We start from the raw sequence: 25,478 nt of genomic DNA, 5'->3' as shown, positions 1-25,478 counted from the left end.
AGGATTTTTTGATGTGGCAGGAAAACATACTAGTTTGTTCATGTACAGACAAATATTGATAGAACTGAAAATGGTATTAATGTCATAGCAACATCACTCAATCTCTTCCAAGCAACCCAGGGAATTCAAACATCAATGCCAACATCCACTTCAGGCGAGCAGAAGTTACGGTACGTTTTTAGAGATAATAAAGTTACTGTTCATGGATCATACGGCGACAGAAAAGTCATGAGCTGTAAAACTGACAGCTATACAGAGGTCATCAGGGATGTAAGTTTAGAAAGCTAGAATAAAAATACCCCTTTCTCCTTACATTTTCTTTTGTTTGTTCTTTCACAGAGCTCTTGCAAAGAATAATTATCTCAAAGACTTGACTGAGGAAAAAAAGTTACTAGAAGGCTAAATACAAGACTCAGACTCAAATTCATCCGTCTGATTGTCATGGTTTTCAATTCATTAGTGCTTTTGGCTGGCTGATAATGCCTCCAAGTAACTATTCTGAAGGAGCTTGTAAAAATCAGTGTAAAATCAGCAGAAAATTCAAGACAGGCCCTCTAACTACAATATCCCTGTGTTACAAGAAGAATTGCTAAAAAAAATACTTCAGAATAAATCCACGACATTTCAGAATGGTTTGTCCATCTCTTCATAATCTAACGGGAAAATTAAAATCTTTTCCTCTTAATGACAACATAATAAACATTTTGCTGCTAAACTCAGACATATTTCAGAAACTGCTGCAACAGGAAAAAATTAGTAACAAAATTATCCAAAACGATTTTGAAATACTTTAATATAAAACAAGGTGTTTTTCTTCTTGTTTCAAATCAGCTTTTCCTAGATTGCCTGTTCTCAGTCTACCTCATCGTAAACCATAATTTTTCAACATTTCAGAGAAAATTGAAATTGAATCTGATACTACTTTGCTTTGAGAGAGGAGACGGGAGATTTCCGGTCTACAAGAGTCCAAAGTAAACACGAGAAAATCAATCCAAAAAGCTCCAGCAAAATTTATCACTAGAGTGAAACACTCATATTTGGAAATCCTTTCAGAATGTTTCCTTGGGCCTGCTAGAGTAATTTGAAACGGTAGTAAGGATATCCAAAGCAATAGCAAAGTCTGGAAGCCAGAACTTCCTTAGTCCTTTCCTGTTATGTCTAGTAATCGATCTTGCTTCATCTGCAGTTGTGATGCATTGCACATCATATAATTTTAATACTGTAATAACGGAGAAGAAACCACATAAAAACTTTTTTTTTTTTTTTAAGATTCTCTCTGCCCTGTATAGAAGGAGAATTCCTACTCTGAAATACAACTGAGTCAGACTACCTCACAATGTAACTATTATATATAAAGTAAGACGTACTATGTGCTTAGCAGATAAAAGTAATAACATAATTGCACGTGCTGGAATTAAGCTTCTACTTCCAAATTACTGATGTATTAATCTTAATCATGTCTACAATATGACATCTGATGTGTATGATAAAAGAAATAGTCAAGTTCAGAACCGTAATTTGGGATGATAAATATTCACAGAATTCACATTTTAACTAGTCCAGTGCAAATTACACTAATCCAAGCACAAATTTTGACAGGGATAATTCTACAAAGTTCACTGTGCTCTACAATATTCTCTTCAGCACGAGCAGGTTTTCATCCTGAATATAAGTTTCTTAAATCAGAGAATTCAAGTCTTCATTTTTGGAATGTCACCCAAATTATAAAATATATAAAAATCAATGCATATACATTTATATATTTAGTCCATATATTTCTTAACAATTTAATTACTTTGCGTGGCAAAAATCTGCCACATATTGACAGTCATTCTTCCCAAGAATAGTATTCTGCTTGAGATGGATGGTTCAGCATCTACTTCCTTTACAGTATCTTGAGGTCCCCTGAAATATCCAGAAACCCGTAGGAAAGGAAGTGAGCCACAAAGACAGTAATCTATTTTTTCATTGCTGCTAGCATGCTTGTAAGAGCATAAGTATTGAAATACAAGACTCAAACATACATCTATAAATATACTTATGTTCAGAAGAAAACTGCAAAAATGAAAAAGGTCCCTTCACTTGACCCATAAACCTATCACAAGCAACTTTCCCCACCCCAAGCAAAATAGAATTTGTAGCTAATAATTTTTAAGTCGGGAAGATAGTTCCTGCTGAGACTGCTGTGTACCTGAACCATAACCATATTTCAAAATTACTCTCTCCTTTTTCAGTCTGCCTATATGTAAGCTATCTTTCCAGTTCTGTTTGGTCTTTTAATTGTAGCTCTTGCAAGTATCACATCTATGATAACCACAACTAAGTTTTGTGCTGTTATTTTTAATCACCTGGAAAGCAATATTTTAGCTTTGAATAACATGGTTCCAATAGGAATTTGAATGAATAGATGTTAGCGACATCATCCGCAGAGCTACTTTTTCCAAACAGCATACATAGCATTAACTGCAAATCTTGAAAGCTGTTTGTGCTACACAACATAAAGCTACAATTTAGCTGCCTGATGAGCTCTTACTGAAACTTGAAAAAATAACTAAATATATGGTAAAAAATTACCATACACTTGTGTTTTCCATTTCTAATCTCAAAGTTAAAAACACTCAATACATTGCAAAATTCCTATGTTACATATGTGAAAGCATATCATAACTCACTGAGAAATGTCATTATTTCTATTTTCCCATGTGTAATTTTCTTATGTCTAAGCCTCATTCACTTTCAAATTTCTCCAATACTCATCTTTACAGAAGCATCAAACGTTGGACAGTACAACAGCTTGTAGAAATAGCAGGTAAATTAACAGTTCACTTCCAAAATCTGCTTTATTCAGTAACTGCTCTCACTCTTAAGAAAATTCAGACTTTGTTTTTTTATTCACTCACCTTCAGGATTGAGCTCTACCATTTAACCAGCAGCAGGAAAAAAGAAAAAAGAAATCTATTAACAGGTTCAAAAAAAATCTTAAAGTCATGTTTGCAAGTACACAAATACATCAAAACACAGTACTAGACAAAAAACAGTCATGAGACCACCTCATCAGTAATACAACTCCACCCAACTGGTGACTCACATTAACCTTCAGCTGTATGAATCCCACAGAGTTCCATCAAAGATAGATTTGGTCATGAACTCATAAAAAGCACGCTATTTTTCTGTCCTAGTATATTACTTAAGGATTTAATTGCCTCACACAAGCAATGTTAGCACTGATGCTTGTGAGTAACTGAAGAGAATTATCCCAACTTAATAATTTAAATCAATATCTAAAATTTTAGTAAGATATTAACGTTTATGCTTCTGTATTTAGAAGTCTTGCAAATTCTACCATTAAAGATAAGTTTTTAAAGTTACTTTTACAGTAAATTAATTCTGTTAGATGTCATGTCTTCCAGGGATTTTTTGTATGCTTGTTTTGCATTTAAAGAGTCAAATACACTCCAGATAAGAGATTTCTTTACTTCCCTAACCAAAAAGGCATACAAAATTCAATCTAATATCTAAAACCTAAACATAACTAATTTTGCCCAACAGAAATAATAATTCATTCATTTGCAAAGGAAGAATAACATCCGAGTTTCATACAGTGGTCTTGCAAAGCTAAAATCACAAAAGGAAAAATAGCCAAACAAAAAGCACACTTTTAAGATTAGAAGATCCAATATACTCAAAAGTATACTATCTATACAGTTGCACCACAAAAGTAGTTTGAAGCCATATCACTTTATATGGGACATTTGTGAAGGCAGAGCAACTCAATCACAAGGAATAAGCAGTCTAAGAGAGACAATATGGAGGGACTAAATTGCACAAGTTGTTTGTGCAGGCTTTCAAGAGAAAAGGAAGAACATCCTTTGACTTCCTACCATCCGCACATATCTGCAAGCCTAGCCTAAAGAGGATATGATCAAGTTTTACAAAATGCATGAGTTTCAGTTATGTTAAAATACAGATCAGCATGTTAATTATCAGCAACAAGCAGCCTAGACTATCAACATACATACAATGTTTCAGGGGAGAACTGACGTGAAATAAATGCTTAAGTGTATACATAGCATAATGTACTTAAAACCACCACCCACCACAAGGGCTGTAACTCCACATGCATTTCTTTGCTGTGAGCCTGTTCCCCATCACCTTTCCTTGTGTGTAAATAGAGGACTGTGCCAGCACAATGAACTGAATCATTAAAGCTAGCTGAGACATAACTAGCTGATTGCACGAGCATAACACAAGAGGAGGTGCAGGAGCAAAACCAGCAAGAAGTGAGGAAAGATGAGACTGCTTAAGCTGGTTTACGCTGGACTTAAACGAACATGGAAGCCCAGCCTGAGCGCAGTTTCTCATGTAGCCTGACACATAGTCACAAGGGCTGCTGTAGAAAAATTAAATAAATTAGCTTTCAGTTACAGGTAGCAGGGTAAATTTACATGTTCTATCAGTAGGATCTTTTGGACACTATTAAATGGAAAGACCAAATTATATTATTTTGGATTGGTTTATTTGTTCAGAATGAATACGTTCAACTGTTAAAAGTGAAGTGGGGAATAATCACTCCCAATGCTTTTTCATATCCTCTTCCTCTGTGGGGAGGCAGTTATTGCCACATTTGTTGGCAGTCCCAGAAGACTGGATAGTCATGAAGAGGTAATAAACTTCTTGCCCCAGGAAGTGGCCCCTCAAAGAGGTGAACAGAAGCAAAATAATGGGTTTGGATGGGGAAGCTTGCACAGCTGCTTCTCGTGCTATAAGCATATGATTTTACCTCTATAGAACTGATCATGCAACTTAATGATGCTTCAAAAAACATTAACTAAAACAACTGCTGGATTCTCAGATATATTATTTCTTTAATTACTATGGCCTTTAAAATATTTCAAAAAAAAGTTTAAGACATAGGTAAACAAAACCATCTAAAAGAAGGCTAATCCATTTGAAATCTCCAGTAGCTCACCTGTTGGTGTACTATATGAAACCACACCATTTCCTTCTAGCTCTGACGGAGGACAATTCCCCTTCAAAAAGACAGATAGGACGACGGTTTCAGATGCATCTGGTTCTAAAGATAATACAAAACTAGGTCAAGTAACAGGAACATCTAAACCAAAGCAACAGAGTTTCTAGTACTTCAGGAAATATTTTATTAAATTATGATAGTCATTTCCATCAGTTCAAACTTTATCAAACCATGGCATATATTTTTTCTGAAATACATTTTTGTAAAAAGCAAGTAAGTCTCTTCAACTCAAAGCCATCTTAAAGCACATCCAATGAATCAACACAACACAATGAACATAGAAAATCCCAAAACAAACGCAATCTTATATTGCAGTCTTAAAATCCTACAAAGCCATTGCCCTTTTTTCTTGTCATCTGTTGAAGAAACATGAGAACTGTCCTTTCAGATCAGAGCAGCAGTAAAGCATTCTTTCAACAGTGACCAGTACTTGATGCTTCAGGGCAGAAATTGTCTGCAGTCCCAACTGAGGCCGCAGGACACAATTCTCTGGTTTGCAGCTCTTTTTGCAGTCTTCAAGGAAACCCCACCTGTGGCCATATCAACAGAGTTGGATAAAGCCTAGCAGTTAATGCTAAGTTGGGAACATGTGCTGGACTGGGCATAGGCAATCATGTCTTCAATCCTTGCTTTTAGCTCAGCAGTGCTATTCTGCATACACAGAATTGCCAGAACACCCCTGCAAGTTATTCTCTCTGGAGAATAACTAATTTTCTTTCTCCCTAGAGAAGCTGCCACCCTGCCTCTCCTCACTTGCAGCAACTGCCAGGCATGACACCATAATCAAGTAAGCAGTTTCACTACTCCATTTTTCAGCCTTTCTACTTTTTTGTCTTCCTCCACCAATTGGCACCCAGGAGCTGTGAAGTGCAGACAGGAAAAACATGTAACTGCTTGCTCTGCAGTATATCTGCAAAAATACGCTTGATGGAGGCTGAACTATATGCTTCAAACTTTCCAGAAAAAGAAATGTTATACAATAGCTGCAATGGTACTATAATAATTTACCTAAATCATCAAAGACGAACTGGTCACAGGTCACTGCTAATGGAGGTTGTACACATACTGCCAGCTTTGGTTTCTGTGCAGTTACTCTGCTCTGTATTGTTATCTAAATCAAATTAAAATAGAATTATTTAAATGAAGGAACAAATTAATCGCTGCATAGCAGAAAACATAACCAGTAAAAGGCCTAGAAAAAGAAAAATCAGCAAAATAATTCAGCAACAACACTTAAGAACTTCAGAATTTGACTTCAAAAACAATACTTTCCTTTCTAATTTCCTTTCTCACATTTTCTTTGTAATTTTAAGCCAAGATAAATTTATGTTAAAATTTTAATCAATCTTTTTCAGATGTCATGTTTGTTCATTTTAACGTAAAATAAAAATATATTTTGCCTCTTTTAGATGGCTAAAGGAAAAAGGAATAAAAACAAAAGTTAATCTAAGAAATAAGTTCTCCCAACTACAAAGAGCAACACACAGTCTTTTGAGTAACTTCAGAGTCAAGTTCCATTTGATTTTTACTGGAAATAAATTCTAGAAGTCAATATATAGTACGCCCAGCGCACCTACAACTGTAGGTTAAATGATGGCCGAATAAGCTACAAAACACAAACGTTCCTTGTTGCTTCCACTGCCAGAAACAACTGGCCGCAGAAACAATGCGTATCGAAAGAATGTCCTTTACTGAGGCAAAAAAAAATGTTTGAGGAAGTCTGACTGCTTTAACTGAACTAACTTTAATATTTATTTTGGTCAAATAGCAATATGTTTGGGCTGTAAACAGGCCCTCAGATCATCCTTAATCACTAATGCTTGCAAGTAAGGGCGGAAAGGATCATATAGTATTTACCTGATGTCTCTTTGCATACCTCAGGTAAACCTTGCCCCCTTTCTCTGAAGGCGCAATCTCAATAAAAGCAACAAGGAAGATGAACTTGATATCCTCACTTATGCTCCCCCAAGTAAGCAAGTTAAAAACCTGCAGGCATGAGACTGTACACTTCAGAAAATTTGTACTCAAACGAGTGACATTTAAAGTCACTGGTAAATGCCATTTCAGTGCAGTTCCAAAATGAAGTGTTTTTTTCACAAATTGCTTTCGAAGGTAACCTGTACTTTGCCTCAAAAAAAAAAAAAACAGCAGATACATGTTTTGAAAAATCCATTATTGTCCTCAATTGTGAATTATGTCAGACTTGAAACAGCCCAGTGAATGCAGCTGTGTAAATGCACTTCATTACCTTTAAGCCAACTAGCTGGACACTGCCAGACTGCTCATTGCAACCACTGAAAATCCAGTGCAAGCTAATTGTCTATTTAGTCTAAAGCTATCATACCCAAACTACTCCTTTCAAATCTAATTGAGGCAATATCTACACGTTGCCCAGTCAGAGCGCTGACTACATGTAACTACAGGTTACTTTATGAAGTCTGATTTACACTAGGCTTCTTTGATGCACGGAAGGGCCATAAACTACCTAGAACTACTGAAACGCTGCATGCTGTGACCATGTCTTTCCTGCCTAAAGCCTGGCCCTCCAAACCACGTTTTCTAAGGATGTCCTTATGTAACTGTCTTCTGTACTCAGCTGCAGTTAGAGAACTGTTTCAAGCCATGATTTGCTTTTTGCTACGTATAAGGGCCTGAAGTGCAAGGCTCTTGTCCAATAACTTTTGTCAAAAGCACCTGATTTTATTAAAACTTTACTGATAGGCCTGTGGCTTTTACAAAATTAAACAAAAATCCTTCTTAAGACTTTAATATAAAAATAAGTGTTACAAATGTCAGAAGCTTTTTACAGTATGATGCACTGCCTTTAGATTTTTTCAGGTAACACATCCGCCATTGCAACAGCCAATTTAGGCTGTAAAATTAGACTAGTAAAGTATTAATATAAACTGGTTACAGTTTAATTCAAAAAATAAGATTTAAAAACCCATAAAAATCAAGGTCAACTTTATTCTCAACTTGTTCAAATTCAGTGTTCAAGTTCAATTTAGTTAACAGGAGCCATAATATAACCATAATGTATTAGCATTTCTGATTTTAATAATAACCAATGTTCATAACTTCATAAATGAAGAAGTTAAATTCCACTAACTAAAAGATTCATCAGCTGCAATTGATTTTGAGACCCATGTGAAGATCAGTTAAAAGCACTCATCACAGAAAAAATATTCTGCAAAAATTGGAATGCAAGATAACTCCTAGATTTACTACTTTTGTTTTGTGAAAACGTATAAGATGCATGAACAGGAAAACAGAATGGGAAAGTACAAAATCTTCTCACGAAATATATATTCAATACATGAACAAATCCATACAGATTTTAAATAGCATTTGGCATTGGGCTTACATTGGAGATAATGATCCGAGGAGAAAGGATAATGGGCTGTGTTCCTAATACTAAAATCATAACCGCTCTCCAAAAGGGAATTTGGCAACTGCATACAATATTTCCATCAACAACAAGTCACCTACACAATGTAGTAGGTGCAATGTAAACTAACAAATGATAAATTCATACATCTCTGGTGGTAATTTCTGTTACGCATTGTAAGACACCTATATGTTCACAAACAGCCTGATTCTAAGCCCAGGGGAGTTCATCTGAACGTCTAGTGTTTTCACAGCAAAACTACCACGACTCTCTCAGGATTAGGATTTTAACCTGTACCATCCTTAGCATAAAAAGAAGTAGAGAAAGATGCAGGACTAAGTAAAATTAAACTACAGTGAGACAATCTGGTTCAATAATAGTCCAGCTGGTTTTAAACTTTCCACTCCAAAAAGAGGGAAAACTTGCAACGTTCTCAAAAACAAGGCCCTGATTTTGTTCTGCCGGTACTCCCAGAAGCCACTGTCAAACTCAGAAAAAAAATCGCAACCCTTTGTGTGCAATACCGAGGAGAAATCGCACTTGCACAGGAACACAGCACACACACAGGCGCACGCGTGCATACACACAAATGCACATTCACTCCTTCTTTAAAATCAAACTCAGATAGCAACACTCAGAGAGAACTAAAATGGTGTGAAATTTAAATTAGATTTTCTGACTTTTTTGGCAGCAATAACTAAAAATATGAACTTTTTTTTTAGAAAATATAGTCTATTTTTGCTTATTTATAACTAAAGAAGGAGCTGAAGATAACAGTCTTCAAGTTTTGCATGAACCAACATTTTTCCCTTTGAAAAATGTTATAAAAATTGTTCTTTTATCTTCAAAAATAACTTCATCCCATCGTAATAATCTTCACGTCTCTTTCTTAAAAGGCATAAACCTACCAAAAATAAAATCCCAATCACTTTAAATTCAGCAGAAAGCTTGCAAGTAGGGCACCTTGTCATGTTAAGAAAAAGAAAAAAAGAAAAGTTAAGTATCTATTGCATTTGAATTTCTACTCATGTTCATGATCTCAGTGAAACAGACAGAAAATAGATAGGTTTGCTAAAATTTGCCACCACTATTTGAGTGCTACAGTTTGAGCTAGGCACAGTACCTTTACTGTGACTGATGGAACTGCCTCTGCTTTTACCTCACTGTCAATAGCTTGCTGTGAAGAAAAAGATGAAAACAGAGTAAATTCAATATTACACATGAATGAGTGAACACAGTGAATGCAATATTACTCTCCTACCATCAACTTGGTAAACAGGGAATTAACTGTAAAGGACTTATCACTTCGATGACAGATTAAAATACACAGAATACATTTCTGAGCCCCTTCTGAAAATGTAATGCCTCTGTTTGAAATTGCCTGCAAAAAGGATAGCAAAAGGTCACGAAAGTTGTGTGTATAAGAAGCTAATACACTTTGATGTATATATGAATATCTGAAACTGTTTTGCTTGGCATACTTCTTTCAACTGTATATTTATTCAAATTTTGGAAACTCCTGTTATTCAGCAAGGAAAGGTGACTTCCAATCTGCCAATATATTATATACACACACCATAGTATGTACTATATAATCACTGCACACTATCTTATAATCAGAATAACAAATCTTGAACTTCAAAAGAAAATTATGGCAGGCATCTTGCTGCTCCTGCTTATGTCTATGTCAATAGGCAATTCCATCTAAAGGAAAATTCATCTAGGCCATGCAGGCTTTTTGAATATCTTGTTTTATGCTTACATATCATTTTGCAAGGGCAGTTTCTATAGCTTAAGAAAGAATTGTTGTTGTTTGTTTAAACTAGTGTATTTTAAAGAATTACTCAACTACTGCTAAAATACCAAAAAACAACTAGTATGAAATTATACCTTCTCATGATAAAAGAGTAAACTGAGAACTAAGAAATCTGATGCACTCCAACCCACCCTCCTCTTTCATCCCAACATGCCACTGTAAGGTCCATATCTGCAGAGTTCTTAAGTCAAGAAGTCAGTAGGATCCCTTCAGGTTCTAAAAGTAGGACTTTCATATAGCTAGAAAGATAAGTAGATTTATACACGTGGATGTGCATATATAAGTATTTTTTCCATTTAAAAATCGTAAGGACTTTCATACTGGATCAAAAGATTGGTCTGTCAAGCCCACTGCCTCTAATGGTGATCAGTGGTTGATTCTGAAGCATGAGGGCAAAGAGGGTGACCCCTGCCCAGGGACACCGTATTCATCTTTCAGAAATCAGCTGGGGCTTCCTGAATTACAGGTTGCATTCAGGAGGTGGTTATACATAACCAGAACTTTCCTTATCTAAACTCTTTTAACATGTTTATACTCTTTGCTTCTAACACACATGTTCACAAGTACACAGGTAATATTTGCAAGCCTGTAGTATTTGAGATCACTGTGGAAGCCTGAAAATTGTTCTGACATTTGCTGTGCTGACTCTTCCTCATGAAGTGTCGTATGAGATTTTCCTCTTCTAGATGGATACAGAAGGAACCCCTAGGAAATTCTAGCTCACAGGAAACTAACATCCACTGACAGCCTTGAATGCTACAGATACAAAGCTGTGGTTCATTTGATATACTGAGTTGCTTATAGCTAAAATGGATCATTTACATCTGCAAGGCTAAGCAAATGAGTACAACAATATCAGCGCATTCTAGGGATCTAACAGTTCTAAGTGTTGTGACCTGATTACTACAGCTAGCCAAGACCATGCCACTCTGCCCTTTTTTCCACCAATTAGTCTTTTCAATATACAAGTGCCAGGACATATTAAAAGACATCTGCTTATCAAATAATATTAGTAATGTTAATAGACTTTAAATAATATACCTACTAGAGTTCTAAAAGAAAGTACTAAAAAGTAGTTTCGTGTGTATTTTTAAAACACTAAGTAGCCCTGAAAATCAGTTTTACAGAAATCAGTGGCTCAAGAGAGACATGGCACTACTGGAGAGAGTCCAGCGGAGGGCTACAAAGACGATGAGGGGACTGGAGCACCTCTCCTATGAAGAAAGGCTGCGAGAGCTGGGCCTGTTCAGCCTGGAGAAGAGAAGACTGAGAGGCGATCTCATCAATGTTTACAAGTATCTGAAGGGAGGGTGTCGAGAGGATGAGGCCAGCCTCTTCTTCTCTTCTCCGTGGTGCCCAGCAACAGGACAAGAGGCAACGGGCACAAACTGAAACACAGCAAGTTCCATGAGAACATGAGGAAAAACTTATTGACTGTGAGGGTGACAGAGCACCGGATCAGGTTGCCCAGAGAGGTAGTGGAGTCTCCTTCGCTGGAGATATTCAAAACCCGTCTGCACGTGATCCTGGAAAACATGTTCTAGAGGATCCTGCTTGAGCAGGGAGGTTGGACTAGATGATCTCCAGAGGTCCCTTCCAACCTCAACCATTCTGTGATTCTGTGATAGTTGTCCTTGTAAAATGAGGTACATATTCTGAAAGGTTCATATGAAAAATTTTAGGAGAGGATATAAGCTCTCCTAAATTTTAATTTGAGTAAATTTTTATAAACTACATACGCATATTAGATGAGTAAACTCATTAGATTGCTGCATCAGAGAACAGCAAATGATTCCTCATTAGAGAAAGATCACTTCTGGTGATGCATCTTTAAAAGATTCACAGGAAGACACTTATTGCTGTTTCACCTCATGTTATTAACTGCTGTAACATTTCTTACTATTAGAAATTTATTTCAAATGCTAAGGAATGCAGAGTAACTGCACAGAAACTTGGCTAAAATCTAAAGGTCCCCAGACAGAGGATAATAGATAAATTCAATTATTCTCATTAAAATAATTAACAAAAGTACTTTGCAATTGACATACATCTAGGTGGTATGCAGCAGCTCAGTCCCACAAATATAAACAAATATATAATAATCACCATTTCAGATGTTTTAACTGTGTTTATGACATAATGCTTTAATGCCTTTAAACATTTTTTGTAAGGTGAACAATTGTATTTGGCCACATTTGCTATGCTTCATTCCTGTATGTGGGACTGCATACGAAAGTGTCCAATCCTGCTTTATTCAGCAGGAATACAAGCACTTTAGTACAGATCCTCGGTGATCAATCATTATTTACTCATATATGAACATTCAGAATGAACATTCAAATTTCCTAATACGTATTTCAGCAGCGTTAAAAAAAAATCATTCAAGAAACAAATGCACAAGACATTGTTACCCAAACTGGCAAGGCAAGCAGCCTTAGATGCTATTCAAACAAAACAGAGGGAAAAAACCCTTTCAAAATAGCATGTGTTTGCTTGTGCATTGCAAGTTTTTAAATTAGGAAAAAAGGAGCCAGCTGTGAAATGTACTTTTCCCCTACAAAAATACCCCATATTTTTCCTCTTTTAAGATCTAAAAAACGCAGCAGCTTACATTTACTCACCTAACAGGGAGCTGCGAACTTTTATGTGCTAGCATTGTACAGTGTTTTCATATCAAAACTCCTACGTAAGTAGCTACAGTTATTGGCTTATTTTCAATTTATTTCTGATTTCCAGTCCCAAGGATCTGAACTATTTGTCATCACTATTGTAAGAATTTCCTTTTTTATAAATGTACATACAGATTCCGCATCCAGCTCAGGTGAAACTTCTGCAATGACAATTAGATCTCTCTGTCTTTCAGATTTGGGCAAAACATCTGGAAGAAAAAGAGAAAAAGCAAATCAGCACTTTTTAAACAAATGTTTGGTAACATTTCTAAAAAAAATCAAGTGATTTCAACAGCATCAAATTTATCAGAATTTTATATCATTAATATAATTACACTTACTACTGAAAAGGAAAAAATAGCAATGCCTATGTTTTTTGAACAAAGAAGTCTTTCAATTTTGCAACCTAAAGTTGGATTCCAGTCTGAATTCCTGTCTTATGGATGATACAGTATTGAGATGTACTTCATAATGCGATTTTACAGCCACTACTCATGATCTTCAGGGATTCCAGAAAGACTGTAAGGAATTCTAAAACTTCTTTCATCACATATATACACTAATACACCTATAATACATACAACTCCATTTCCAAAATACATGGCACACAGCTCTCATGGCATACTTTCATCTAAATAATTTGATAATGAATACATTAGACAAGTATTCTGTGCCTAATATTGTAACGTAATTTAGAATATATATTAGAAATTCCTTTGCATAGAAAGGTATAATTAAGTTTTACATACAGAATGCTATATGGGGTTTGATTGCAATATGGTGATTCCCAGCCATGTCTACATACAAGGTAAAGAATGCTACCAGCTGTTTTATATCCAAGAAATAAAACCTTACGCAGATTCACATGTGTAAAAAAGTTGTAAGGGCTAAAAGCAAGGCACTTCAATATTGTGAGGAACTACATAGTCTTCCTTGAAAAAAATATTCTCCTAAGTCTTTAGGGTATTTGTTTCTGAAAAGTACTTCTATTTCTTAATATTAAATGTATCAGAAAAAGAAAAAAGAATTTTTAGTTCCTAAAGTAACAAACAGTAAATGCTCAATATAACTGGGAAATTAACATATCAACTGAAAAATTAAGGAAAGCGTGCACATCTGAAAAGCTACAAGAATTTTATTACAGCTGGAGTACTAAAGATGATCTCCGAACTAGTAGGTAGCACATTATGTCTCCTTCTAATAATAGAGATAGGGGAAAGGATTTAAGGATTCTGATGAAAAGGAGGAGAATAAGTTTTCCTTTCATTTTCTTGTGTTCAGAGAAAATGCCTCCCTTTACAATAAGAAAAAAAATAGCAATACCAAAACATTTTGCCTGCAATACCATCTGCTAAAGAAGCCTAAGCCTGTTTCGTACTGTCACAATCAATTGCATACAACTGATTTTGCCAATTGTACACAACTAGTGCAATCCATTCCACCTGCATGAGTAAGAAAAGATCTATCTTTTCCAACCCTATTTGATCTTTTTTCTTCATGTCGTTTCTTTATGCAAACTGTGATGCAACTTCTGCCACGCATTCATTTTTCTACTAGAAATAGGACAGAAAACACTGCTTAAGCTTACATACAAGGCTTCAGCTTTTTGTTACTATTAAACTGTAACAAAGCACCCATATTTAATCAGTTATGTTATCCAGACTGACGCAAGTAACAATAGATTTAAGTTAATATAACAGTTAAAAAAGGTTTAAAAATACTACATCAGTTTATAATACAAATCCTTCTTTGCAAAAATATATAAAGCAACTAAAGTTCAACAGTTCAATGGTCAGCACTGGACAGAAAGACAAAACATATTTATGGAAATAACCACTCGACATTTTTTATATGATGATCTAATTCTAAAAACTTTCCATTTTTGGAAGTCAAAATGAAACAAAGAAAAATTAATTCCATATAAGGGGAGATGGTTTTTAGAACAACACAAGATCTTACTGCACACATATGAATGCACAAGACAGAAAAATCAATGGTTCATTTTAAAGACCATGTTTAAAGTAATTGAATGGTGACCCATGTGCAAAAATGTTTTGTATTGAACTATCCATGATTAACAGTTATTTTAAGACTCAGCTAAAGATCAGAGAAAAAAAGCCAAAATGAGACAAATGTAAAACATCACATATTAAAAAGTTTTACATCCAATTATAGGTAAGCAAGACCTCTTTAGACCACCTACTCCAGAAAGAAAAGAGCACTGGTAAATGTGAAAACATCACTGTAACACCTTAGATCTGCTTAGAAAGGTTGTAAGGTAGAAAAAAATATAATGGGGAAAAAAGAGGGAAAAGTCAGCAATAGTCACAATAATCGTGGCAATCTCACACCAGTATATTTTACTAGAAAAGTTATAAAGGACGATCAGGTTTTCTCTCTTTCCTCCCCTCTCCTCTCCTCTCCGCCTTCTCCCTTCTCTCCCCCCCCCCCCCGCCCCGTATATATATATATTTGGCACAACATAACAAAATGCAACTTATACAAAAGTTGTTCACAAATTGATTTGTTCCCTCCACCATGCTTTTCTTCCCATACGTTATGATAGCCAAAATGTTCAAATACTTGTAAAAAGGATTATGGTAAAAGCAATGGACTTTAAGATATGTGTGGATGTTTAAGTAACCAATTATTGGATTTGTTAAAGTAAAAACCTCTGATACTAATCTATTACAATAGTAATGAAGAAAGTTATATGCAATTACAGAGAAGAAATCTTTGGCTTGGAGAATCAAGTTCATGAATGCAGGTAACAAACCACTCTCTTTCCAGGGATTTCAACTGTGTGCTTTTTAGCTCCCTTCTTCACACAAAAAGCTAATTTTGTTAAAATATATTTTAAGAATGTGCTGTCACCAAGAAAATATTACAACTGGTACTTTCTACTTGTCTAAGACCTTTTTTCCACAGTTTCCTGTAAGATCACATGCTTCCAATTCCCAATGCAAGACAGATGTACTGTTTGAAAACTCAAGTTATGAAAACACAATCTTGGAGGGATCTTTGTGAAAATAGTGTGCCATTATTTGAACAAGTGCAATATAAGTTATTAGCAATGCATGTAAATTCCAGAGTTTAACATGATCAGTTATTTTGTGTAATACTTTTCATATATCTTGCCACGTTCAAATACAACTGCTTCTGAAAGAGGTAAAAGAACAGTTGCTTTAATACAATTCATTCTTTGTTAATTATATGACATTTAAGAAGCTGTTTGTAATAAGAAATAGAGCTTGGCAACACTTGTGCTCTTTCTGAAGCCTGAAAAGTATATTAGACTGTGTGCATGAAATTACAGAAATTTTCTTCCCTTCCTTTGCCAGTGATTTTTCTCCAAATGCTAGCATTAGTAAGAATTCCCTGCAATCTGACATAAATATCTTGCAAGTTCCAACAGGCATTATAAAAAAAAAAATAAACTGTATGTCCAAGAGCCATACAGTCTATAACTTTGTTTGCATGTTTGCCATCAAGAGAGAGTGAATTTTTTTAAATTGAATATATTAAATATTACATTTCCTACAGAAATGTAAAATATGATTTAAGTATAGAGTGCTTTAAAGGGCTAAATGAGAACCATGCTGTTAGAAGTATGTATGACTACAGAAAAGGGGGGAGTATACCTTGTGATTTCGTGGCTTCCTTAATGATCTTCTGAAGCTGTTTCATTTCAGCATCAAGTTCTTCATAGTTTATTTCCCTAGATTCAATTTTGGGAGCCTGGAACAGCGAAGGATCAGTTCCAAGGTAGGAACACTGAAGATGTCCACTGTCACTCAGAGTAACTATAACACCCCTCAGATCTCTGCATAAAGAAAAATAAAGCTCACTAAGAAATGGGAAGGAATCACACAAGCAACTATAATATTGAATTTTTATGCTGCTTCTACTGACCTGTCTACAAGTCTAGCACAACTCTATAAATAGAATTTAATGAGATTCTTTGACCAAAAGAAAACAACAATACTTATTCTTTTATTCAGATGTGTTTATGAATATTAGTTTTGCTTATTACAATCACAACTAAGGAGCAACCTGTGTTAGACAGATTACTAAGGCAAAAATAAATATCATTCAAATATCTCAGAATCTGTACGAACAAGACAGGCAAAGGAAATGATCAGAACAAACAAGCAGAACAGACAGTACAGTTGTTGTAAACATTTTTATTCACAAATTGTTACTTAAATTTTTTTGAAGTATGGATATTCAGGTTGGTATGCAGGAAGACGAATTAACTAAATAGGAAACAAAATAAGGGAAGGAAAAGGATGCATTAGAACAAATCACTCATCAAATGGAAAGAATGTTCATAGTGAAGAGAGCAAGAAGGACTCTGATGGTATCAGCAGCACCCCTTACCCATTCTTTGACTGCTGCTGCAGCTACTGTGCTGGCTTCAAACCCTGGCTGGCTCCTCCCTGCAATATCTTTCAGAAAGGAGACCACATGGATCCAGAAGATTCCCTTTAGATTGCTCTAGATCAATACAAATTAGTGCTTCATTAGCTATGCCCTAGTCCATAACTCTTCTCTGCAGGAAAAGTATTTGGTTGATCTTCCTCCTACAAAATCTCACTCGTATTGTATTTATCTGATCACATACCGTGCATGCACAACACTTTAGAAAGGTATTTTCACAAATGATGAGACAACTGAGTGAGTACAGCCAACATTTTACTTAACCTGAAGGTCATCCAGAATGAGAAGAGGAACTCACCGCTAAAAGAAGGCTAGCATAGCTGTCAGTGTAAGCTAGCACAAAGCTAACTTTCCTTCTATTTTTTAAAATGATATAATTAAAAGTTTACACCTATTTTCATAATCACAAGATGACAACATACTCAGGCCAGTAATGCGCTCTTATTCCATGCTTAGACTGTCTTACAGCAGACACCACCTCTGTGTCAAATGCAACTATCATTAAATAAAGATAGATTGAGGGATCCGTTTAGGTAATTCCTACACATAAAACTTAATTTTAATGAAAGAGTCTCATGCACTATCCCACTAATTAGCCCTACATAAGATATTGTATTATATAAATGTTCAAGCTATAATTTGTAAATAAATTACAAAAATTCTTGTAACATGTATGTTGGTGCCACTGAATTACCTGCTCTAGACTGATCCTCCTTAAAAAACCAGGTAGCTATATGAGCAATAGATTTCAATCTGGTTTCCGACAATGTCCTACAGCATAGTCCCGATACATACAGAGAGGAAATCTCATTCGAAAATCTGTTTTCCAGGGTAAGAGTAATTATGAAGACAAACCAGGTGTCACCGACCAATTTTTATAATTGATGGTTCTCAGCTGGACAGTGCCTTTTTAAAGAATGCTAAGGCCACTAGGCAAGTGTTGGTTTCAGGATTCCAATCCAATATGCTCGAAAAACTCTGCTGTAACTCTGTACACTTGCATTATAACCAACTATTAGAGCCTAGTTAGAGGCCTGTAACTAGTAGTGTCCCCCAGGGGTTAACACTGGGTCCAGTATTGTTCAGCTTATTCATAAATGACCTGGACAATGGGGCAGAGTGCCTCCTCAGCAAGTTTGCTGATGATACAAAACTGGGAGGAGTGGCTGATATACCAGAGGGCTGTGCTGCCTTTCAGAAGGACCTCCAAAGGCTGGAGAGACAGCCAAAGAGGAACCTCATGGAGTTTAACAAAGGCAAGTGCAGAGTCCTGCACCTAGGGAGGAACAACCCCCTGCACCAGTACAGGCTGTCCTGGTGGACAAGTTGACCATGAGTCAACAATGTGCCCTTGTGGCCAAGACCACCAATGGTCTCCTGGGCTGCATTAGGCAGAGTGTTGCCAGCAGGTCAAGGGAAGTGATCCTCCCCCTCTACTTAGCCCAGGCCTCACCTGGAGTACTGTGTCCAGTTCAGGCTCCCCAGTACAAGAGAGACATGGCACTACTGCAGCAAGTCCAGTGAAGAGCTACTAAGATGAAGGGACGGGAGCAATTCTCATAAGAGGACAGGCCGAGAGAGCTGGGCCTGTTCAGCCTGGAGAAGAGAAGACTTAGGGGGAATCTTATCAATATGTATCTAAGTATCTAAAGGGAGGGTGTTTAGAGGATGGGGCCAGACTCTTCTCAGCAGTGCCCGGCGACAGGACAAGAGGCAACAGGCACAAACTGAAACACAGGAAGGTTCATCTGACCATGAGGAAAAATTTCTTTACTGTGAGGGTGACTGAGCACTGGAATAGGTTGCCCAGAGATTGTGGAGTCTCCTTCCTTGGAGATGTTCAGAAGTCACCTGGACACAATCCTGGGCAGCGTGCTCTAGGTGACCCTGCTTGTGCAGGGAGGCTGGACTAGATGATCTCCAGAGGTCCCGTCCAACCTCAGCCATCCTATGATTCTGTGATAACTGTATATAGAAATAAGGACCCCATTCGGCAGAACACTACACACATAAAACAAGCAGTTACTGCAAATGAGTTTGAGCTTTCTCTTTCTACATAAAAAATGTTTACTGAATGAATTACTTAAGTTTCCTAGTTGAATTATGTACCAATTATGCATGGTATATCGAAAACAAAATTTATCTTTTTAGACAATAGGTATGCTCAGTCTTTCTCAGGAGATTGGACATGCAAGTTTAAAGCACCTTGTGGAACAGAATAAACATAGTAGAGACTTGAAGCATACCTTTCCCCTTATCTATTATATAACCCTATCTTAAACAGAAGGAGTTTTCTCTTTTGGCTATACCGTTCCCATTGTCATGGAAAAGCGTCCAGCTACTTGCCCATTTGTGAATGGATATTAACATTCATTGCAAGAACTCTCAGTAAGTTGTAATAGGATGGCATATCTGTCGACAGCAAAATTCCCCATTACCTAATTTATTGCATCTATTCATGAAGCAACCAGGACTGGTCACAATCCTGGACAGTACACTAGACTGAAAGTAACCAGTGTGCGCTGTGACCTTTGTTCCAGGGAGGGAGTAGGAAAACAGTTTTGGTTCATATACTGTTGATAGAGTTATCCAAGAGTAAAGTATACTAAAGTAAACTATCTTCTAAAGACTATGCGTACAATGAAAGACTTTCCTTATAATAAATAAGCAGAATTCTAAAGTGACAAGAGTTTGCTGTCAACAAGCAAAGCGATGATGTGATCTAAAGATGAAACTGCTCCTTTCCACTGCTCTGGCAGTCATGCCTTTCGTCAGAGAGCCAGTTTACCTAATCAAACCAACCAGCAGAAAACTACTTTTTCTTTCTTTCCTACCTTTTTTTCTAGTAGTTTAGAGCTTCAGGTCTTCAAAAGGTCAGATTTGCATCAGCATTTGCGCAAGGGAAAGAGTAAGCATGCACAGTCAGAACTGGAATTAGGGAGAGCAACACCATCCTCCCTTCAGCAGTAGCAAATTCTTACTTTACCTTGACTTCTCTAGTCAAGCTACATGCTCAGCATCCTGACGGAATTAATCCTGTAAGAATAACTAAGATCTTTTACTTGCAAATACTTCTTTTGGGGGAGGACAGGGAGAGTGACTTTTTGGGTTGTTTGTTCAGAGAGTGATTGGTCTAGTTTCTCTTGAAGATTCTGCTCTAAATTTTCAGTCAGGTTAATAGCTCTTCCCTAAATACACTTGATATTTATCAACAAACAATGCACTGCTACGCTGGTTTTGTCCAAGACACAAGATCTATCTTCCAGCTCAGACACTGGTGTGTCTATAATATTCTCCAAAACAGCAATTCACCTTTAAGTGCAGATATGCAAGATACTTGTTTGGAAAAATTAATCACTCTTTGGATACATTGAATAAGACTTCCTTAAAATTATAAAGTAATAAATCTTTGGCCTGCTCTACTATGCTCTACCTTAAGGATGATAAATGTTAACCAGGAGCCATTTTCTTATTTCCAAAGAGTCTTCCTTAAAAGTGAGTAGTTTTCTATTGTCAGAAGCTTTGAAAGTTAATTCTTACTTTTTCTTCCCCTGGGTCTGTTTTAGAAGTAAGACCTCTTCTGAAGTTGAGATTCTCTTTTCTTGGCAGAGTCAATATTGCTCTCGTTTTAGTTGCCTAAAACTTAAAAAATTTAATTTTCTACCTAATATGACATTTTAGTTTAACACTGTGGTTTTAATCAGTAATTCTTAATTCTTACAATATCCTCAAAGGAATTTGAGCATTTACAGGAAACTATGAATTCAATAATTTTTAAATATGTTTTTGTTACTCTCAAGTTCCTTAGAAGCCACTGGCATCTTACCCAGGAAAAGATGCATAGATTTTTTTGCAGGTGGTGAACACAACATTTTCCTTTCTATTTACAGCAGAAGATGCAAGAAGGAGAAGGAAAGAAGAACGTGGATTCCCTTGCTAAAAAAGTCCATGCAACTAAGTAGAAGAATGGCGCAAATATATCAACTCTGAAATGACCTGCCAGAGATCTCTAGGAATCCTAGAGAGTATCTCTGTGCCTTAATGAGTAACACATCATCACTGTATGAGCAAACCTAATTTAAATCAAGGGCTGTACTGAACAAAAATTTTTCATCTATCCCTTTATAAGATAGGTTAACAAAAATGAACCCTGAAGTGGCTGGACCCGGGCTATCATGGCTGTTCCTGTGAATTATCAGCCTCTGAAATGAGGTTTAATGAAAGATCCTTCCTCAGTTTTATGACTCTAGTCCCCTTTCTTAGTGGCAGTGCTAGTGGTGAAAAGAAAAGATAATTCCCATTCCACTGCCATCAGAAATCCATGCCTATTTCCCCGAAAGAGTGAAGCTTGTCAAGTGTAAAACAACTGCTATTATGCTGACAATGGTGAAAGGATTTTTGCAGAATTAACAAGCTTCTCTGCAGGTCACAAAATCCTCTAGGGCTGAGGATGTTAAGTCTCTCCCGAAAATATACTTTAAGAAGAAAACAAAGCAGAAAACTGCTAATATTGCTTTGCAACTCATATAACCAGTATCTGTGCTAACAGCTGTACTGTGAAAGTGATGGCCTACTTGTGACCTGTAAGCTTTGGGATTCACATAAATGATCTCTGACAAATTCAAAACTCCTAATTCAAGATGAGAGGAAGTGGAAATAAGTGACAGTCCTGGTTCCTCTAGCCACTTAAATATTCTTGCAGATTATAGTTGGTTTCCTTGCTCAGGCTGGGCGTGTTGGAATTATATGCCCAACCGGCCACGTTCATCGGAACAAATACCCACTGAGATATGTGTGCTAATACAAGGAGACTGACTGTTGTAAACACTAAGGGCATAATTCAGTTCTGGTAAGGTTTGCAAACCTTACCTCACAAATAGGTCTGTAATGTCCTTGCTAACAGATAGGACCTTGCTCAATGTCTGTCTATCGTTTGCAAAGAAATTTGCTATAGTGACCATGGCTGCCGAGAAGTCTTTAAAAAGCAAGACTGTAAAAACAAATCCTGGTAGTTGAAGCTACCATGCTTCCAAATACACAGTCTTGAGAACTGAAAGAAAATACAAAGAACATGAATTGCTATTTAGCTGCAACAAGTGATCCCAAAGTTACTGAAATAGAAAATAAAAGAAAAATGGGACAACAGGAGAATTACATCATGACTTTTTCCACAACTGGAGAAAGAAAACTCTGACACCTGAACATAACAAGATAATTTCTCAACTTTTGCAGCAATGGCTTTGGATCATATTTAAATTTCTTTCCTGAGGATAGGAATCTGTTAAGCTAAAAATGAAGGATCCATGAGGAGATCTGAGTGTAAATCAAAGGGTATAAAGAAATACAGTTACACTGCCAGCCATAAATCTTTGATGATATACTACTAGAGTATAATGCATTTAAATGTGGTGAATTCAAAAATTGCTGTCCTCCCTCAAACAAATCAAGGAGGTAATTTGCCTATGCAAATGAACCTTTCCTTAAAAACTCTGGAGTTTATGCCAGCAAAAAGTTTGGATTATAGAATGCACATTCAAAAAGTCTGCCTTAAAATAAACCTGTCCTCATTTTGATCAACTTTCCTTTTAGCCCTGATGTCCTTTAAGTCTGCTGTGGCCCAGAGACAAAAGCACTGTTTTAGGAAAGCAGCATAACTAATGGCACTTTGCCTTTGCTCCAGCTATTGGGTCCTAAAGAAAAAGATTGCTCAATACGAAATGTATAGGAATACAGAAAAGCTTTTTCCAAAAATTTTTCCTTGTTAATTCTGTCCTTGAATTTGTAGGTCAACAGAAACCATAAGAGAAATACAGGTAACAAGTTGTAACATCTGATATATAGTATATTAATTTATCTGTTGGCATGTTTGTCATCCATTCAGATTGCTTTATTTTCTCAGGCTTTTATAACAGCGGTTAAGGATGGCAGGGGGGAAGAGAGTGTATTTAACAGTTTTATAGTAGTTTCCCTACAGCTACTGCACTCATACAATATCCCTGCAAATACCATTACTTCATTTGGCACATTTTTGCACACAATCTGCAATTTCAATTACTTGTTAAATTTCTTTTATTGTAAACTATTTTTTTTTTTATTATATATCACACAATAGTCAAAGTAATAGCAAATCTAAAGGGACACTTTAACAGAGAGGAACTCAAAGCATGAAACAAATTATTCTGGTATCTAAAATAACTTTACAGTACAAAGCAACTCCTACACACATATGGTAATAATTTGAAAATCTATCTTTTATTGGATTTGAGTAATAATAATGGCATATGCTTTCTGTAGGTCTTCTCTTACTAAAGAAATTGCTCACAACATAATTCTTGAACAAATTAAAATGCTTTGCATGTTTCAAGGTATATAATACCAAATCGATCACTCAGAAATTGACCTTGAATTACAGATTCAACTTCTCAAACTTCTACTTAAAGGACAAACCAAGGCATTATTCCATACGTCGGGTTATTGACACTATTTACAGTTTTAATTATTTATATTTGCAATAATAAATAAATTAGTTCCGAATTTCAAACGCAGTCTTCTTAATTTATATTATTTATACCAACAATTTTAGAAAGTAATGCAGAAAGTGTTCTGCAATACTGCTTTCGGTTCCTTATTGATAATGTATTATTTATAAACAACTGAATTAGAAAACTAATTCCTGAACTGCGCTCAATTATTTCAAATCAATTCTCTTCTCATTTTATATCCTATGAAGCCATCTTTTATATGCAAGAGCATAACTCCAATTATTTTTATGGAACTTGGAAACGCCAGTTGCTCTAAGTCTCACTATCATTTCCACCTCACTTTAGCTGTAACCATGTGAAGTATTTGATAAAATGCTGAAGGAAGATCAGATTAGCTGCAATAAACTCCAAGAACTTTCTAACACAAAGTAATAGGAGTAAAAGCCAAAAGCCCATCTTAACGCGCTATAGAACACTTTCTCTGAAATCAGATCCTTGGCTGAATATTTAAAGTATACCTGATAGAATTCAGTGCCAGCTACCACTGATATTTAGCTGTATATCAGGTATCGACAGATCTCCCTCAGGCTCCTCTGAAAATTGCTTCCTCAGTAAAATTCTCTGCTCAACTTTGCAGCAGGGATAGTAATTTTTGTATGTATAAGACTTCCCCATTCTGCTGCTACAAATGAAGACAATTAACCTGTTTGATCACAGAAACTGGAATTCCTTGAAAGCTATTTACATTATCTATTTAATATGCTTTGCACACTCCAAAGAGGACATGCAATCCTGTAGAATATTTTACTGTCAAACATATGAAATATTTTCTTCTAATTATTTAATATTGAATAGCACTAAGTAGCAAAGAGCTTGTGCTGTTCCTGTATGGAAAAGCAGTCTTCATGCTTCCCATTTGTGCGATAATTTTGGACAGGTGATCTTAACAAAATGCCAGACACAATCCAAGTTAAAAGATGTATGAAATACACGTAAGAGGAAGAGGGAGATGAAACATGATTTCATCATGATAACCCATACAAACTCAGTTTAAAAAAAGAGAAATTATGACTAAGACAACAGGTCAAAGCCTATCTCCTTTTCTAAACACAAAAACCCACTGAGAGTTGGTAATGAATGAGAATAAAACCTAAACGTGGCCAGAATGTTACCATTTTGAATGCCTGCAGGATTCGCAGACTTCTAGCTCTTCTACAGTACTCTCTTGCTCTCTATTGGAGAGTGAGAAAATTTTCATTAGCTACAGGATTTTAGCACCTTTACATGGCAACACCACGCATCATACCAGCAAATTAGTGCCTTACTAAAAGGCAATGGCAGACACAGCGCTTAGGTTTTGTAGTTTTCTGCTTAAAAGAGATTTTCTGCCTGAAAGGTCAAGCACTGTCCAACAAAAACAAACAAAGGTCTTTCACGAAATGGCAAGGGGGGGGGAAAGCAATGGAGAGGAATATTGTTTCCCGCTTTTCCAGCCAAGTTAGAAAATACCACTAACAATTTTGGGTCAGGGGTCGTCTTCTGCTAGATCACTACTGCCACCTGCAGGTCGGCACACCATGTTTTCACAAGAAGGCTTGCAAGGGCAGGTCAAACAGCCAAGCTTTCACATGCAAAAGTCCTAAAAGCTACA

General features: G+C 36.2%; 1 protein-coding gene across 5 annotated transcripts in view; it reads right to left on the bottom strand.

Annotated features, from left to right (window-relative positions):
• The window catches only part of BBS9 (Bardet-Biedl syndrome 9), a 320,100-nt gene that overhangs the window by 242,243 nt on the left and 52,379 nt on the right, over nt 1-25,478 (bottom strand). For 4 of the 5 annotated variants that reach the window (XM_068935862.1, XM_009679691.2, XM_068935864.1 and 1 more), the window contains 6 exons: nt 16,547-16,728; nt 13,038-13,114; nt 9,544-9,597; nt 6,041-6,143; nt 4,970-5,074; nt 2,901-2,915 (listed from right to left, as the gene is read on the bottom strand). In XM_068935862.1, the coding sequence (XP_068791963.1) occupies nt 2,901-2,915; nt 4,970-5,074; nt 6,041-6,143; nt 9,544-9,597; nt 13,038-13,114; nt 16,547-16,728 (536 nt within the window). The remainder of the gene's footprint in view (nt 1-2,900; nt 2,916-4,969; nt 5,075-6,040; nt 6,144-9,543; nt 9,598-13,037; nt 13,115-16,546; nt 16,729-25,478) is intronic. The other variant, XM_009679693.2, reaches the window with a different exon arrangement.

The sequence above is a fragment of the Struthio camelus genome, chromosome 2 (genome assembly GCF_040807025.1).
Source record: "Struthio camelus isolate bStrCam1 chromosome 2, bStrCam1.hap1, whole genome shotgun sequence".
Taxonomy (NCBI): Eukaryota; Metazoa; Chordata; class Aves; order Struthioniformes; family Struthionidae; genus Struthio; species Struthio camelus.
Note: the sequence above shows the minus strand (reverse complement) of the source record. Positions and strands in the feature narration are given on the sequence as shown.